Here is a 16,979-nt window from a genome sequence, read left to right on the forward strand (position 1 = left end):
TGTGTGTGTGTGTGTGTGTGTGTGTGTGTGTGTGTGTGTGTGTGTGTGTGTGTGTGTTTACCTGGATGAGGTAGTGTGAGCAGAGGCTGAGGAGCTCCAGCAGCTGAAGGTGGCTGCCTGCAGACAGGACGTCCTGGATGACAGATGGCTCCAGCAGAATCTGCCCACAGCAGATAATCAAAGTCATCAGAATTTACGTTTCCTTGTAGTGGAGCTGCAATTCATTTTGACACTTTTTAACATTCATAAGATGAACTAAATAATTCTGGTAATTTTATATTCAGGATGGCCTTTAAAGTGGCAAAAAAATAGAACAAAATGAAAATGCAGAATTAAAAATAAAAAAATTATGTACCAGTGTTGGAAAAACATCCACACAGTTGCTGTATAACTTGTAAAAGAAAAACAAAACAAAACTGAATTTACCGTCAAATACTGTATTTTATGTTTTTTTATTATTATCACCTATCACTAAAGGTAGAAAGGACAATAAGTGTTTTTTCATGTCTGTGTGTTTCTTGTTTGTTAGCAACTGATGTACAGATTTACTGAAAGTTTCAAACATTAATCTAAAGAAAGAAAGTAATGGATGTGCATCTAATTTTTGGCTCAATTCAAGACGGCCAATACAGCTAATCAACATTAATTAATACAGAAATGACAATAGACAATTCATTTATACAGATGTTTAGTTAAAGGTGGATGTGGTAGTAGCTGAGAGTCATTCACAACATACTGTATATGAGTATTGAGTTTCCATATAAAGTCATTTTCAGAATGTCTGACACTATTTTGTTTCAAGATAAAATAATTTTAGTTTAAAACTCTGACAAAAGGCAGCAGGTGATATGCATTCCTTCAAACAATATTAGACCTTTCATTTATTTGTATTTGTATTTAGTTTAATTTTGATGTTAATTTAGAAATAATTCATTCATTTAGTCATTTTCTATACAAGACTTAAGTAACACAACCAGTACAGATGCATGATTCAGATGTTGTAATGCTTTCAAACTTTACTCAGAAAAGAATAATGTAATACAAACAGCATTTTCTAATAAAATCACTTAAATATGTTCATATTCATATTCAGATGAGACACTAATTGAATTAAACTATGTGGAATATGGTCATCTAATTTAATCAGACCTTAATCACACTATCATGTCCATAAGATTTTACACTTTGTGTCATGATTTTGTGTTGGTTTTACAATTTGAGTTTATTGTGTTTGTGTTACTTCCTTGTTAAGGACTGATTGTGCTCAGCAGGTTTTTTTTTTGTTTGTTTTGTTAGTTTCCTCTTTGTGTCACTTGTTGTGTTTCCCTGGGTTACACCTGCCTTCAGCTCCCCAATCACAGCTGCACCCCACATCTATGTTAGTTCAGATGTTTCTGTTGGTTTAACGTGTATCTGTTAGCAAAACAGAAATTACCTTCTGTTTGGGCTCTCCAGGACTCAAATGAGGAGGGCACCTTTTAGTCCACAGGCCTGTCCAGCTAATTAAACCACTACCTTATCCTTTCTAACTCTACTGACATTCAGTCAATTAAGAACTGCACATGGTACTTTCTTAATTTGTTTTTATTTATCTTTTGTAGTGACATGCTTTTAATCTGAAAATTTCATCTTAAACTTGTAAACTCTTGGGAATGCAGTTTGCAGAGAGCAGTAACTGTTTATCATTTATGAGCACAAGTACCTGAATTTTGTTAACCTTTTAGAACCTTTACTGGTATAAAAACCCACTTTGTCAGGACCAGTAGTCATTTTTGGGACCAAAGTCCTGTCCTAATTTGGAGGAATGCCATTTTTGGGTTGGGGGTTTAGATTTAGAACGAAGGTATGAGTGGAGAAGGGTTAGGGTTATGTATGTAATGGGATCAGGGTTAGGATACAGAAATGAAAGGAAGTCAGTGTACAGTCCTAAAAAGTATAGAAATACCAACTTGTGTGTGAGTTTGTATCTACTTTTTGTGCCTTCTAATTGCTACTTGATGAATAATAAAGAGATTTGAATTGATTTAAAAGAAGGCTGAGTAAAAATGTGAACAGGTTCAAACAGCATAATTGGAATATTGTCTTATTGTGAATAAGGTCAATGGCTGAAGCATAAATGTGTAAATTAAAGTGAACAGTACTTCTGTTTTAGTAACAGTCTGCTTGATTTTACATTACTGTGTTTGCAACAACTTATCCAGACATACTGTATGTTGTTCTTGTTGTACTCAAATGTATCCAGTTTAATTGAATGAACAGCACTTGAAACAATCCGATAAAAGCCTCCCTGTTTTTGCTCTATCACTTCAATGCAACATCCTTCTAAACTAAAAGCTGAGCAGGATATGTTAGACTTCAGTGTGAGTATCACAAATGTACAAGACTACAAGGATGGATTCTATTATACACTGGATTATTTAAATGCTTATTATGAAATCATAAGGTCATAATTTTGGGTGAAGAAAATATTAGATGAATTTTGTCTGAAGGAATGTATGTTGCCCAACAATTTTAATGTAGAACTTGTAAACTAAGATCAAATTATGGGGCATCTTCTGAAAAATCCTTGAATTTTGTCCCAGTTTCTTAGCAGCCTTTTGGAAATTGCCAGGATTTTTTGCGTATCACCTCACGTGACCTCTCCCTGCGATGCCACCTTATCGTGGTGGAGAGGTTTAGGTGTCCCAATGATCCTAGGAGCTATGTTGTCAGGGGCTTCGTGCCCCCGGTAGGGTCACCCAAGTCAAACAGGTCCTAGGTGAGGGATCAGACAGGACGAAAACCACACTGCTCTGGACTCCACCAAGGTTGCCCTTTGTCACCGATTCTGTTCATAACTTTTATGGACAGAATTTCTAGGCCGAAATGAGTTTCCTTCGCAGGGTGTCTGGGCTCTCCCTTAGAGATGGGGTGAGAAGCTCAGTCATCCGGGAGGGACTCAGKGTAGAGTTGCTGCTCCTCCACGTTGAGAGGAGCCAGTTYAGGTGGCTCGGGCATCTGGTTAGGATGCCTCCTGGACGCCTCCCTGTTGAGGTGTTCCGGGCACATCCCACTGGAAGGAGACCGGAGGCAGACCCAGGACACGCTGGAAAGACTATGTTTCTCTGTCCACAGCAGAGTAAAAAGAAACAGTGGCTGTCTGACCTTTGCAAAGGTAAATAAGATTGGTGAATAAGATAGGCTTCTCATGTATCGGCCAATCGCTGATCTCCCAAAATTAAGGAAATCGGTGCACTGCACCCTAAATAAAATCTGTCAAATAGTTCTTTCTTGAGATATTTTGCTAATATAGAGAAACAATGTTGGATCTAACAGTAAATAAAAATATTAAAAAATGTGATGCCATACTGACTATTAGCTCACTTTTTGTAAAACTAGCTAAATTATAGGTATAATTGTGCTTTCTAAGGTCAGTTGGCTTGGGCAGCCAACTTGAATTAGGTACACTCCAAAACTGAATTAGCAGAAGGTGCACATTGAATGCTTTAAGTTTAGAAAACCCTATTTACAAATTAAAACACACATGTTAAATATTGCAATAACAAACAACTTACTACATTCTGCATGTATTTAACTGTGTTTTCTTGAGTATTATTATTATTATTTTTGATAAGCTTGCTTGTCTTATTGACAAATTCACTTCCGGTTTTGTGAAATGGTTCTTTGTGTTTCACACAAAGTCCTTCAGAACAAAAGTAAACAACCTACAGAGCCCCCTAGTGGAATGGAGGAAGTCAATCCAACACTCCACCACTTCCAAAGTTGTGTTAAAGTAGAGAATTAAATTTGTTTTCCATGGTATTACTGCTGATTAAGTTTCTAAAGCACAGCTTTAGTTGTGATTGGTTTATATACGTTACTATGAAGGTCAAATGTAAGTTTATAAATTTGTGTTCATATGAATGTTAGAAAGGACTAAATGTACCTAATAATATCTTGTTTACATGTAGGCAGCAGCTGCGTTGTGTATTGTAGTAGGCAGTGGTGGGCACTAGTCGACCTAAATAAATTGACTAGCGCTTTAGAAATTGCACAACTAAATTTTGAATTAGTGCTGCCCACCATTGGTAGTAGGCAAAAAACAACACAATTCATAAATCTGTTATCAACCTAAGCAAAATTATTGTTAAAAAATCATCACAACTTGTAAAGATGGGACAAATGGCTCTTTGAAGGGATCCGAATCTTAGGGAGCCGTTTGTTTCATAGAGCCATTCAAAGGAGCAGTTCGATTTTGAACGTATTACGTCATCACGTAGGGAAATACATCACCACGTAGCCGTACGTAATGACGTCATCCCGTCACGTGGGTGGAATCATGTGTTTGTCAAGATGAAACCCCCCCCCCCCCCCCCGTGAGCTTCTGTACTCAACAAGTCCACTTGTTTTCTGTGAAAAAGCAAAGCGGGAGCAATTTAAGTATGAAAAATAAAGAAATAAAACTACAAATGGCTCGTTACTGCCCGCGATTCGGGTCCTATCATTCGTTGTAAAGAGCCGTTCAAAAGATTCGGATCGTTCGCGAACGTCACATCTCTAACAACTTGTGTTTTCTTTGACTTAATCAGCCTCCTGTCAGGGCACAGCAGCCGCGATGTGGAGCTGGAGTAATGACTGTAATAACACCGAGTGTATCCTCTTCATATCCTGCTCTCACACTCCTCACTGCAGAGGTCCACAACAAACAGAGCAGAGCACTTCAAACTCACACAGCAGAAGTCTATTCTGTCACTGTCTGCCTGGTTTAGTGTAGGAGGTTTGACTTAAAATGTGAACTTTCACCTGGAGGAGAAATCAAATTAAAACACTTGCATGTCTACTGCTTAAAGCTCTTCTCCTTAAACAAAATCCACTTCACATTTCAGCTCAGGAAAATTGTTTTTGTCTCAGCACTCTTGTATAAAACTGAAATGACCCACAGTAAAGGTTTGAAGTCTGAACAGCATCCTGTGACGACATGTCTACTCTAACCTGCTGGCCTCTAACTCGTGGCTGTAGGATTTTTAGTAAGTCATTATCTACGGTGTGGAGATAAGCATATTGCCCGCATCTGATCTGCTACCATTTACCCCAGGCAGACAGGAGCAGAAACAAGCAAAGCAGGGTGGCATGCAAGCCTGCAGTTGACCTACTTACTGTCTCACTCTTTGCTCATTTCCACTGTTGTAATGAAATCAGGAGTAATTACCAAGTTCTAAGCCTTTCACTGTACAATAAGTCACAAGGCAGTGAAAATCACAGGCACAAAAGAAGGTTGGAAAAAAAGAAAAGTGATTACACACTTCAAGGTGAAGGTGAAATCACATCTCTTAGCTGATGCTACTGCAGATTTACTCTAATATTAGTTTTTTGTATTTTTTTAATTCAGACAAATAAGATTTTTTTAATGTCCCACAAAAACGTCCAGTTGGACCGCAGCTTGAAGCGTAGAGACCAGTTCATGGTCAAATCTGGTATAGAACGCACATTTCTGTATCTCATCCTGCTGTAGGAGCTTAGAATGCCGAGATTAAAAAGGTAATCTGCAAAATCCATGGTTTGAATTAGTTTTGTGACATCCGAGGCCATGGTCAATAGCAATTACATTTTTATAGCACAAATATACATTATTTTGTGAGTTCCATGCCCATTGAAATTAATTTACTTAGAATCCAGGTATAAATAAATAAAATATAATAACATCAAATAAAATTTTAAAAGTTTTTCTTTTGTCCAAAAGATTATAAGGTCTTAATTTTGGCTTAAATTAATTTGCATAGCATTGATTAAAGGAATGCATACTTCCCGCCAAATTTCAATCCAGAGTTTTAAACTAAGATCATTTTATGATGAAACATGACCGAATTACAGACCAGGGCCCAGATTTTTTTAACTTCTTAGAATTACTCTTAAGAATGCTGCTAAGAGTGGACTTAAGTGTAAAAAATTCTTAGTTAAAATCTGAGAGTAAAAGTCAGTTATCAAGCATCTCAGACTCTCAGTCTTACTTTAAGCGGTGTGTGAGCACACAAGGACACAACCCCTAATCCTAACACCCCCACCCCCCATGCGCACTCCATCATTGTATCACGTGATATATGATAAAGTTCAATCCCACTGCAATTTTTTTAGAAGGGGGGGTTTGCATGCTCTCACCAGTTGAGTATATTTAATATTATATCCAAAAGCCACACAAATATCTGCCTTTTAGTCCAACTTTATGAGTAGTTTCTTTTTTTAAAAACATTTATTTAGTTTGTATTTCTGACTAAACCTGTTTTCCACCTTATAACTGAGAATAACACTCAGGCTGGAAGGAGGACAGCTACGTATGTTCTCTGTGTGATCTCTGTCTTCAGTCCATCTCAGACCCCTAGTGGCAACTCTTAACCACTTAAGAGTCCTCTGGTGCAGTCTTAACTTTCCAGGAGAGTAAGAATGATTCTTAGACTTAAGAATTTTGATAATTTGCTTTTACACAAGTCAGAGAGTAGGAGCAAATCTAAGAAATTTTCAACACTTAAGTCTAAAATTTCACTCTAAGAAGTTTGATAAATACGAGCCCTGGTAGTGTCAACAGAAAAATGGTAGCCCCTTCCATCATTTAAGTTGCCCATCCCTGCTTTAGATTATTCTAGGTTGATGTTTGTGGAACCCTAGCCTGGCCCTTGCCTTCCTATACAGCTCCGCTCAATTCTAGTTTCTCTTCACTGCTCCGTCTGGGACTTCTCCCATTGAGATGGATTTRGCTGGCAGATTTTVAGCCGGGCRAATCAGAGAACAGAACGTCAATTTTCTGTGCAGTGTTATAGTTTATTTTACCTGGGCCAATCAGCAAACAGAAGGCGGAGTTTTGAATGACGTCGATGTTCTGCGCAGTGTCTGCCAGTTAGTTTAGCATACGGCAGTGGAGGAAGTGAATGAAGCCAGTCCGTGTTGATAAGGCTTCCAAATAAAAATAAATTTGTCTGACAAAGCAGCAGCTCTCATTTACAGTCGTCTTGTTCGGCTCGGTTTATTTCTCGTCTCAGTAGGGTTGTTTACAGCACACGAGATTTCCGGTTAGCTTCTTAGCTTAGTCTCCTTCACACCGACAACACACACTTGCTTCAGCAGAGGCCACGTCTCCTGCAAGAAACGCTTCTCTATGCAGCAAGTCCAGACCCTTGTACGAGGCAAATTGAAGGACAGGGTCTGGTTTTAACCAGGCTAGTGGAACCCATGTCAGCACAAAAACATAAATTCATCTGTCAGCATGTTGGTGGAGGGCTGATGGTCTGAATATCTTTGTTTTGTTTAGGAGAATTCTCATTAGGTTTGTTATTTAGAAAAATAAATATGCTACAGGTTGTGAAAGGTCAAGGTCATTTGACACCAATACATGGAAGCCATATGCATGTTAGCAGCTTTTGTCCCAGTAATAAAACTGACAATATGTTTATCATGTTCTGTTTTCAGAATGAAAGGTATCGCCCACCTGAAAAAGCCCATGCTCACCTGTCCAGTGTAGGCAAAATCCAAAGCATGTTTGAGTCCAACGCTGGTCACTCCTTGTAGTGTCACTTCGTCTGCCTCACTCTCCACCATACACAGGCTGAACATGGCCTGGTGACACACAGTCCAAACACTGAGCTCAGCTGAGGGAGAACAGTATCAGAAATATATAATCCAACATTTTTATGACAAGCTAAAAACGACCCTTTAATTCTAGTTTAACAGAGACAAGTCGGAGATAGTTACAGTGAAAGCCTATATAAGATTGAGTGTGCACTTTTAACACATTCTCACTCCCAACTCGTCACATACTGATGCTTTTCCAAGGTTCCCTCTGCATCCGGTTTTGACGCGTCKGGTTGCAAAATATAGGGGTCTTTGAGTTGGGGTCCATGGTTAATAATAGAGAGGGTAAATTTTAGGTAGTGGGATCAGGTACAGTATATGATGTCTAGGGCGAATATTAGGTCATTTTAGGGTTTGGGACACGCAGTTGATGTGGATTTCCTACACTTTCTAAAAATGGTTAATTTTAGGGATATGGGTTGAGGGTAGGGGTGTCCCGATACCAGTTTTTTCAAGACTGAGTACAAGTACGAGTACTTCAGTTTAGGTACTCACCGATACCGATACCAAGTAGCGAGGTTACGGTGGATTATCTGTTCAACTTGTTGAATATTAAACAGAATGAAAATGAAATGCAATTATCAAGCAAAAATTGATGGGTAAATATTATGTTTGACAATAAAAAGGTAGTGCAAACTCTGACAAGTAGATAAGTTGGTATATATATAACACCATAACTTTTGAAACCATTTATTTTATTTCAAACAGGCTCTTTTTTATAAGGCCACACTCCCTCTGAATGTATGAATACAAATACTGCAAAACAAATGCTGTTGCATACATTAAAAAACAAAATAAGTTATTTTTATTCATTTTCCTCAACATGCAACTACCAAATTTAAATTAAAATGTAAACTATAACGTAAATTTTAGCAGCATATCTATAGAAGTTTACTCTGCTTCAGTCTTAAACTGTTAAAAAAAATGACTAATAGTAATAAAGTGCAGTAAATTTCAGTTCAAACTTAAATGGAACAACTAAAACAAAGTCTCAGAAGAACCAGAGGGAAAAATAAAATGCTTTTACAACAAACTTCCTTCCATATTCTGCTTARGTCTTAGTTTGTTCTACAAGAAAGGAAAAAAACAGCATTGAAGTTACTGCAACAACAGTGCTGTTTATGAAGGCTACTGCTAGCAGCAGCAAACTCTTTGAATTCTTTGTCATGTCTTGTCCTCAAATGTTGAATCAAATTGCTGGTGTTAAAACATCCAACTTCCGCTCCTCCCCCTGACAGTTAGCAGAGCACAGCAGACAGTCTGCTTGTTTGGTGTCCTCCGTGCCGATCTTAAAATATCTCCAAACTGCCGACGTTACTTCTTCTTCTTCTCATCGTTCTTCTTCGGTTATTCGGGGGTGCGGTCGGAAATAACTTGTCAGTGTGTTAGCGCCCCCGCCTGGTATGGATTGTGGTTTACCCTTTGTGCTGCAGTGCAGCACAGGAGGAACAAAAAAGGGGACAAAAGCGGTATCGGTTAAGAGTATCGGCCGGCTTTTACGAGTACGAGTACGAGTACTTGATGCTGGTATCMGACCCGATACCGATACTGGTATCAGTATCGGGACACCTCTAGTTGAGGGTTAATTGGGACAGAATGTCTAGAGAGAATAAAGGTCATTTTAGGCTTTGGGATGKTTAGATTTGTGCATTTTCTACACTTTCTGAAATAATGACCATGGATTCCACCCCATCTTGTCAATAACTGATGGGAGGGAGGTACCTGACGCGTCAAAACTGGACGCAGTGGGAACCTTGGAAAAGCGTCAATATGTGACGAGTTGGGAGTGAGAATGGGTTGGCACTTTCTGTATTCTGGGGTAATTTGAAAGAAAACTGAGTCTTATAGCAGTGACAGAAACACTGGGTTAAAAAAAGACAAAATGCTTATGTTTCTATGTGTAAATAGTCTAAGAATGTAAAGATAAGATTGTGGAAATAAAAAAAAATTGTTCTTAAAGAAATTGGAAATTTTAAACTCTAAAAATTGAACTTGCTTTGGTAAACTCTCCAAAAATAACATTTAAAAACTTGTGATTGTGTAAAAAGCATTAAATATATCAAAATGTCAATTCAGTGACCTTTTGAGACCTGTTTGAACAATGTTTTCACTAAAAATATGCCTGAACTACAGAACTCTAATAAGAATGAGATTTTCTCCCTTGTTTTATCAAAACCCCACTGTTGTAAAAGGGTAAATGTTTCATATTTTTTGTTGAATACATCCATGTCATATGCTAACAAAAGTTATAGCKCATGATTCCTGATGTTTTCTGCATGTTTTGTGTATTTTCTGTTGAGTTTTAATAAATCTACAAGAGAAGATTTACTGTGAATCAAAATGTGTGATGGAAACAAAAGATTAATGATAACAGAAGCCTAAATGCTTACGTGCAGGCAACCAACCCCTTAACCACCAACGTACCGCCTACAATACTTTCCCAGTTTGTGGTTACTTCCTGCCTCTTTATAGCCTACCAGGGACTTTGAATTAGCATATTAGGCTGTTCAAGTAGTTTGATTGGTTATCTGCTTTCGATTGACACCTCTTTTGACCAACTGGGTTCATCTAAAGACTCTCCAGAGCCCAAAATGTGTAGCAAGCCCCTCATGTTCCACCTGTCTGTGGTGCATGCAATGGATTGACTAGAATTGGCCAATCAGCTCTGAGCTTCATTCTGACACCACAGCTGTGTAGAAAATCAAGTTACCTTTGATATGCACTTTCGGAAATTAAAAAAAGGTTAATTGTTATAGTGTATTTAACTACAATGACTAAATACTAGTTACAGTTACACAAATGACTGCTCAAGTTAAAAATGCAGATTGATAGCTTATCATGGAGACTAAGGCTTGTGCATTTACTCCAAAGCTTTCAAGAGCAGTACTTTATTTAATTTGGGTTAGGGTTAGGCCCGCAGATTAACAGGTTAAGGTAGTGTCTCAGCGGGCTGTGACTAGTTGGTAAACAGCATTCTTGACTTGAGGATATCTCCAAAATGTCTCAAAGATTTTTCAAGGTTTTTTATTATCCTTGCTTGAAATGCAGAGAGTGAAAATTTGAACAGGCTCAAAAAATTTGTGACCGATTTTCTCAAATCCTTTTCGAGTTTGTTACTCGCAAACTAGTCTCCAGCTATCAAAGCACAATGTGATACTACTTTAAATAAAGGCAAACCCTGCATCACTAAATGTCTTTCAACCAATGGGCCTTGTTGCTACCATTGATCCAGCTTTGTTTCATCAAATATGAGAGTTTCCAGTACTGACAGGTTGAAAATTTGGTTTTATTTGTGACCATGAGCGGAAAAGCCTAGAACTAACCTGGCAGACACAACACTGGAGATTTTCTCTGTATTGATTTACTAACCTAGGAGGTCAGCAGAGACGAACAGCACAATCAGTACTTTGTATTACACCTCTCTGTCTCATCCTCACACACACAAACACACACACACACACACACGCATTCACACACAGAGATATGCAGTCACATGAATGCACGCTGAGCTTCATGCGAAATCAAAGCAGCGGATGTGGGGTCTGCAGTCTGGCTCTGCTGTGTGGGAGTTCAGCTGCCAGCTCACTAATCAAAGCTATTGACTGGTGTCACACCATGGGGGGATGGCAGGACTATTGATCAGTGCCAACCAGAAGACATCAGCCACATGGACAGGGAGAACGATGAAAGAAATTAGGATTTAATTTACATTTTTCTTCAAGATTACAGCGATACAAACAGCATAATAATTATCTGCCTTTGGGATTTGTTGCCAATATAGACAATGTTGCTTTAATTGCCTTGAGATAGAAAATATACTAACTTGCAGTTTTTAACTATCTGATAGTTTTTTATGTTCAATCACAGAGGTAGTGTGCTGCAAAATCACACAGCAATACAGCTTCAAAGGCCCACTAGCTGTTCAGTTTGCGTAGCATTTCCTTTTATCTTGAAATCACTCAAATTTGTCCAATTTTCCCCTGATTCACAGCACACATGAACTTTTAATTCTAAGTCTGATAAGTGAGATCGGGTCGCCTCAAGGCTACGCTGAGTTTTCACCAATGACTGTGCAGAACTCAGCCTTGTTGATTCACTGCTGTGCTAATTAAGAATCCATTGGTCCACCAAGCACAGGAGGGCCTGGGGTTTCAGGGTGTGTTGTCAGAGTGTGAAACAAAACAATAAATAAATAAAATGAACAGAGGCAGAGTCTACCTCCGTGTCTGCAGAGCTGATCACCTGAACGCCCCTGGCTTTGACAGAGAGGTGACGGATGGCTCCTGCAGTTCAGTCCATAAACCCACCACAGAGGTACACTGAGCTTCAGAGCAGACCCCAGTTCTGCAGTGGGAGGGTAGCTCTTCAGTGAGTCTGACCTGTCGGCAAAATTGATGAGTGTCTGCTGGATGTGATATCTCCAGACAAGAACTCGTGACTTCCTCACCCATCCAGTAAAATATTAGGTTTGGGTGGGGCTGTCTCCAGGTCTGTGAGAAATATTGGGTCATTTCTTTTTGGCTGAGGCTATTTTTACTTGTCTTGGAAATTGTTTCATTCTGACCTTGTTCCCAAGCCAGTCTGGAACCTAGACTATACTGTAATGGGAAGACTTTTTTGTTGCTGTTCTTTTTACTATTTTTTACTGATAAATACCACAGCATGAACAACTCCTCCATAAATAAAACATCTATTTGATCCCCTGTATGTTGAGCTGCAAAATTATATATGTAAAAATTATACATGTACAAACTATACTGTATATGCAAAAACCTACTGAAGAGAATATTTTTCACTTTAATCAGTATTTCTGTTCTTATTGACCTGTGAAGTCCTGTTTCCTTCCTGTGTTGACACATCACTGRTGTGCTTTTGGCAGTGTTACGTCCCCTGGAACAGTGTGAAACTACTGGCATAAACTGAAGCTCCCTAGGCAGAAGTGTGAAAGGAACATCCTCCACCCATACTGTTCTGTGACCTTGCATTTACCAAGAGCTGCTCTGGTTATTATTATGGAAATTAACAAAACATATGAACATCTACCTTAGTTGTCCTTTGAATATTTTATTATACTTTAAGATGTGACTTTTTCTTGTTTTTTGTTGTTCTTTCAGGTGCTCTCGTTTGGGGAAGACTCATACCATCATCTGATATAATCCTGTCCTTCTAATCCCATCTGTTTCCGTCACGCCCAAATAAAACCTATATATTTTCATCTCTACCACATCAACCTCTTTGTCTTCTTGTTAGTACCACTATTTCCAAACCATACAGCACAGCAGGTCTTACTCCCACTGCCTAAACATTTCCTTTTAGTCCTGTAATTATCCTTCAGTCACATATCTTCTTCTGTCACTTGTCTTCCAGAACACACAGTTTTGAAAAAACAAAGATTAAATAAATTCTTTCTGGAAAATACACTTTTGGGCAATATAAAAAATAAAGCATATCCATCATTTACACTGCCTGGCAAAAAAATGGTCACCTTTAGCTTTGACTAAAGTTGAAGAAGAGAGTTTTGAAAAAACTGTGGACCTAGCCTGAAAATTTGAAAAAGCACACTTTACTGGTCCCACCCCACTGCTCTCTGCTGCACAACAGTCCTCCCTCCACAACGGAGCCTGCAGTCAATGCACAAGCTAATAAGGCAGGACCACCCATGATGGCAGATAAACAGCTATGGCACAGAAGTCAGAAATTGGTACTTTTCCTCCTCTAACGTAAGGTTTTTTCTACACCATCGGCACGATGCACCCATCACTCTGGAACAGGATAAATCTGGACTCAAACCACATTACCTTCTTCCATTGCTCCAGAGGTCAATCTTTATGCTCCCTTGCAAACTGAAGCTATTCCACATTAGCCTAATCGATAAATGCTTTTCCCAATCCCATGAGTTCTCTTCATATTATGCAAGTGGAAATGCTTTTATTTTTCACTATTAAACAGAGCCATGACTTCTACCACTGTCTTTTTATAATTTGATTTTCCAAAAGGTTAAAGGATCGCTGATCACGATCATCAGACCACATTCTATCCTGGAAGATGATGTTTCCCCTCTGTCCTTCCAGTTTTTAATAATGCATTTTATAGTTTTTAACTCGATTTAAGTAGTTTCAGCAATTCCCTTAGACAATTTCTCATCTTCCTTAGTTTCACAATGAGCGTTCCTGCCTTTCATGTGGAAGACTGGAGTTGATACCCACTGAGGAAGTTCTATTTTTATTATTCTACTCAAATCAAAAAATATTTTAGTTTTCTACAAGATGGCAACAGTAATATTTCTAAAATATTTAAAGGAACAATAAGTCTTGTTTATTTATTTCAGTAGAACAGTAAGTTCTATTGACGAACAACAAAATAAACCAATCTGTCTATGATTTATTGGTGAAATTTATTGGCCATAATGTCTTTGGTTTGTTTATGTTGTATTTATTTACAGTGTTAAATTCTTGTAAAGCTGCTTTAGATCAGTGACAATCAGTTACCACAAAAAGTATTAATCCAAGCCTAATTAAATCTATCTTCAATGGTTGTAATTAGGGATGCACCAATGTGAAAATTTCAGCAGATATCAATATTAGGCATGTCACAATAAACAATAAATCAATTATTCGTAAGATATATTAAATTGAGGAAGATAAATTAAAATGAGAACAATAATTTTCATTTGCCTGCTTTTTTGTTTTCTTKGTGTCTCCCTCTTTTTGACTTCTTAMCATAGAGAGGAGTGAACTCTGGCATCAGGTATTTGTCAGGTGCATGGTCTCTAACCTCTGTAGCATGAAAGCCTGTGAGGCATTTAGCCAGARGAGCGTCTTCAGTTTTCTGATGCCCTCAAACAGCTGGTGATGCCTTGGGATTGCCAACAGTTGTTTTTTTCTTTTTACACTYTGTAAATTTTAATATAAACTTCCGTAAACAGGGGTTGTTATATCATTATATTAGTTTAAACTGGTCTCCAACAATATTATCGTTTATCACAATCATTTCTGAGACAATTTATCGTCCAGTAAAATTAGTTATCGTGACAGGTCTAATTGATATTCGATATTATTACTGGTGTCATGGCCGATAACCGATATTTTCTGATATTACACAAGCACACACATTATTTTTATACAAAGACACACAAATACACTTGTATCTTTTTTCAATACCATAAAAAAATGACCAGACGCTGACATGGCTCTCTCAGTTATTCCTGGATGTGCAGCGTCACTATCACTATAGATCATGATCAAACASATACCACTCGACCAACCATCTCCCCTCCCAAAAAAGAAACACAAAGCTAAAAAGTGGGAAARCAATATCAGACATTAATATCGGCCCAGTTTTACTTATCATACCAACAATGTTAATGCCGATATATCGTGCATCCCTTGTCCCACAAGTCTTTAGACTGTGAAAAACTACATATTTGATGAACATGGACAATTTCTCACCATTATTCATCCTGCAGACTGAAAACAGCTGAGTTTTTGTTTACAGATTCAAATGACAGCATCAGTATGTATTTGCTCAGTTTTCTCTGTGGACATGATAAAACTTTCATTTTGTGTCTAATTATTTCATATGGATGCARGTGTCACTTTTGTTATTTTAATTTCTGCAAATGGAATACCTGGGAATACAGTATGCCTATTTAATTTTTATTTTATTTCACAACACTACATCTGACAATATTTTTAAGTGACTCTTGGTTGCTTTAAAAAAAAGTGTTTGCTGACCCCAACCCCAATAAAGAGTTGGAACTTCCACCCCAGACTTCATCCAGCCTTCACCCTCATCTTCACCTCTCTTGTGTACTCCRTGTAGCTTTGGATGGTTGACTCCAGATGCTTACAGTAATGCAACTTCAACACCCTGTTCACTGTTCACCCATGTTCCCCTCTTATTCACACGTGGATTCTGTTGTGCTTCAACTGACTTTCATTCCTTTCTCTAATGAGGATCTCTTCTTATGTTCCCTACTTTCACTACGGATCAGTATCCTCTGCAAACATCACACTCCATGAGGACTACTGCCTGACCTCATCTGTCACCCTGTCCATCTACATTGCAACTGAGAAGGGACTCGAAGCTGGTCCATGATGTAATCRCACACACACCTTTTGTCACTCCTACCACACATCCCACAACTATCTTGTTGTCCCTGTACAAGTTCTGCACTACCCTCACATATATCGCTGCAACACCTGACTTCTTCCTCCTATAACCCCAGTTCCAGTGAAGTTGAGACATTGTGCACAACATAAATAAAAACAGAATATGCTGATTACAAAAACCTTTTAAACCTATATTCTATTGAATATGCTACAAAAAAAAAAGTAACCTAATCTTCAAACGAATAAACTTTATTTTGTTTTTAACAAATATTCACTCACTTTGAATTTGATGCCTGCATGTTCCAGAAAAGCTGGGACAGAGGAAACAAAAACACTGGGAAAGCAGAGGAACACTGAAAAAAAACTCATCTGTTTGGAGCATTCCACAGATGAACAATTAATTAATTGGAAACAGGCGAGTTTCATGATTCGGGTATAAAGGGGGCATCCTTGAAAGGCTCAGTTCACAAGCAAGGATGGGGCGAGGTTCACCACTTTGTTAACAACTGCGTGAGCAAAGTGACATTGCGGTGAGGTTCATGGCTGTTCGTTCATCAGAATAAATACAGTATATGAACCCTACAGAATAACTAATTCACCATTTGATTAGCAGAAGTTAATGAGTTATGTTTCATAACTCATATCAGTACTGTAGTTTTCACAGAAACTGTAGCTCACTTGATGCCTATTTCATTAAAACAAAGTTGTTATGTCAGGCCTTTACTGATAAACGAAGTCCATGCACCAGCAACATATAGCCCACCTGAGTCCAGATATTGTCACAAGTTGAAAAAAAAAGCAGGGAAAACAAATAAATGTTCATCCCAGGACATCCACACAGTCACTCCTCTTGTTTGAAAACAGCTCCTTGTCTCAGCTGTGTGGGTCTTGTTTACATTATTTCTTGCTGTGTCCATTAAAAGTCCAGTTTAGAAAATAGTTTGAGCTTTGATATACAGTATAATCCTCCATTCTGAAAGTCACGTTTGACAAGAGGAAAAAAAACMAATGGATTTCTCCTTCACTTGACTGTTTTACTTCACTTTATTAAACTGTGTTTACAAAACAGGTACCAAAAACATTGAACTTGACTTGCTAACTGTAAAATTGTAGTTAACTTGCTGTTACTTCCTCTGCAGCTCAGAGTAATCTCTGGGCTCAGGAGCGCCCCCTAACCCTGCCGCACAAGAACTGCCTGCCGCAACTCCTGTTTCTTCTCAGCTGTTTCAGCTCACATTACACAAATAAATATTGATGCAGAGTTTCCCC

At 38.3% G+C, this 16,979-nt stretch overlaps 1 protein-coding gene across 1 annotated transcript in view; it reads right to left on the bottom strand.

Moving 5' to 3' along the window:
* The window catches only part of klhl32 (kelch-like family member 32), a gene marked incomplete at its 5' end in the record, with an annotated part of 41,503 nt that overhangs the window by 15,894 nt on the left and 8,630 nt on the right, over nucleotides 1–16,979 (bottom strand). Inside the window, 2 exon segments of the mRNA XM_014031640.1 lie at nucleotides 62–160; nucleotides 7,477–7,584. Coding sequence (XP_013887094.1) covers nucleotides 62–160; nucleotides 7,477–7,584 — 207 coding nt within the window.

The sequence above is a fragment of the Austrofundulus limnaeus genome, unplaced genomic scaffold (genome assembly GCF_001266775.1).
Source record: "Austrofundulus limnaeus strain Quisiro unplaced genomic scaffold, Austrofundulus_limnaeus-1.0 Scaffold1292, whole genome shotgun sequence".
Lineage (NCBI taxonomy): Eukaryota > Metazoa > Chordata > Actinopteri > Cyprinodontiformes > Rivulidae > Austrofundulus > Austrofundulus limnaeus.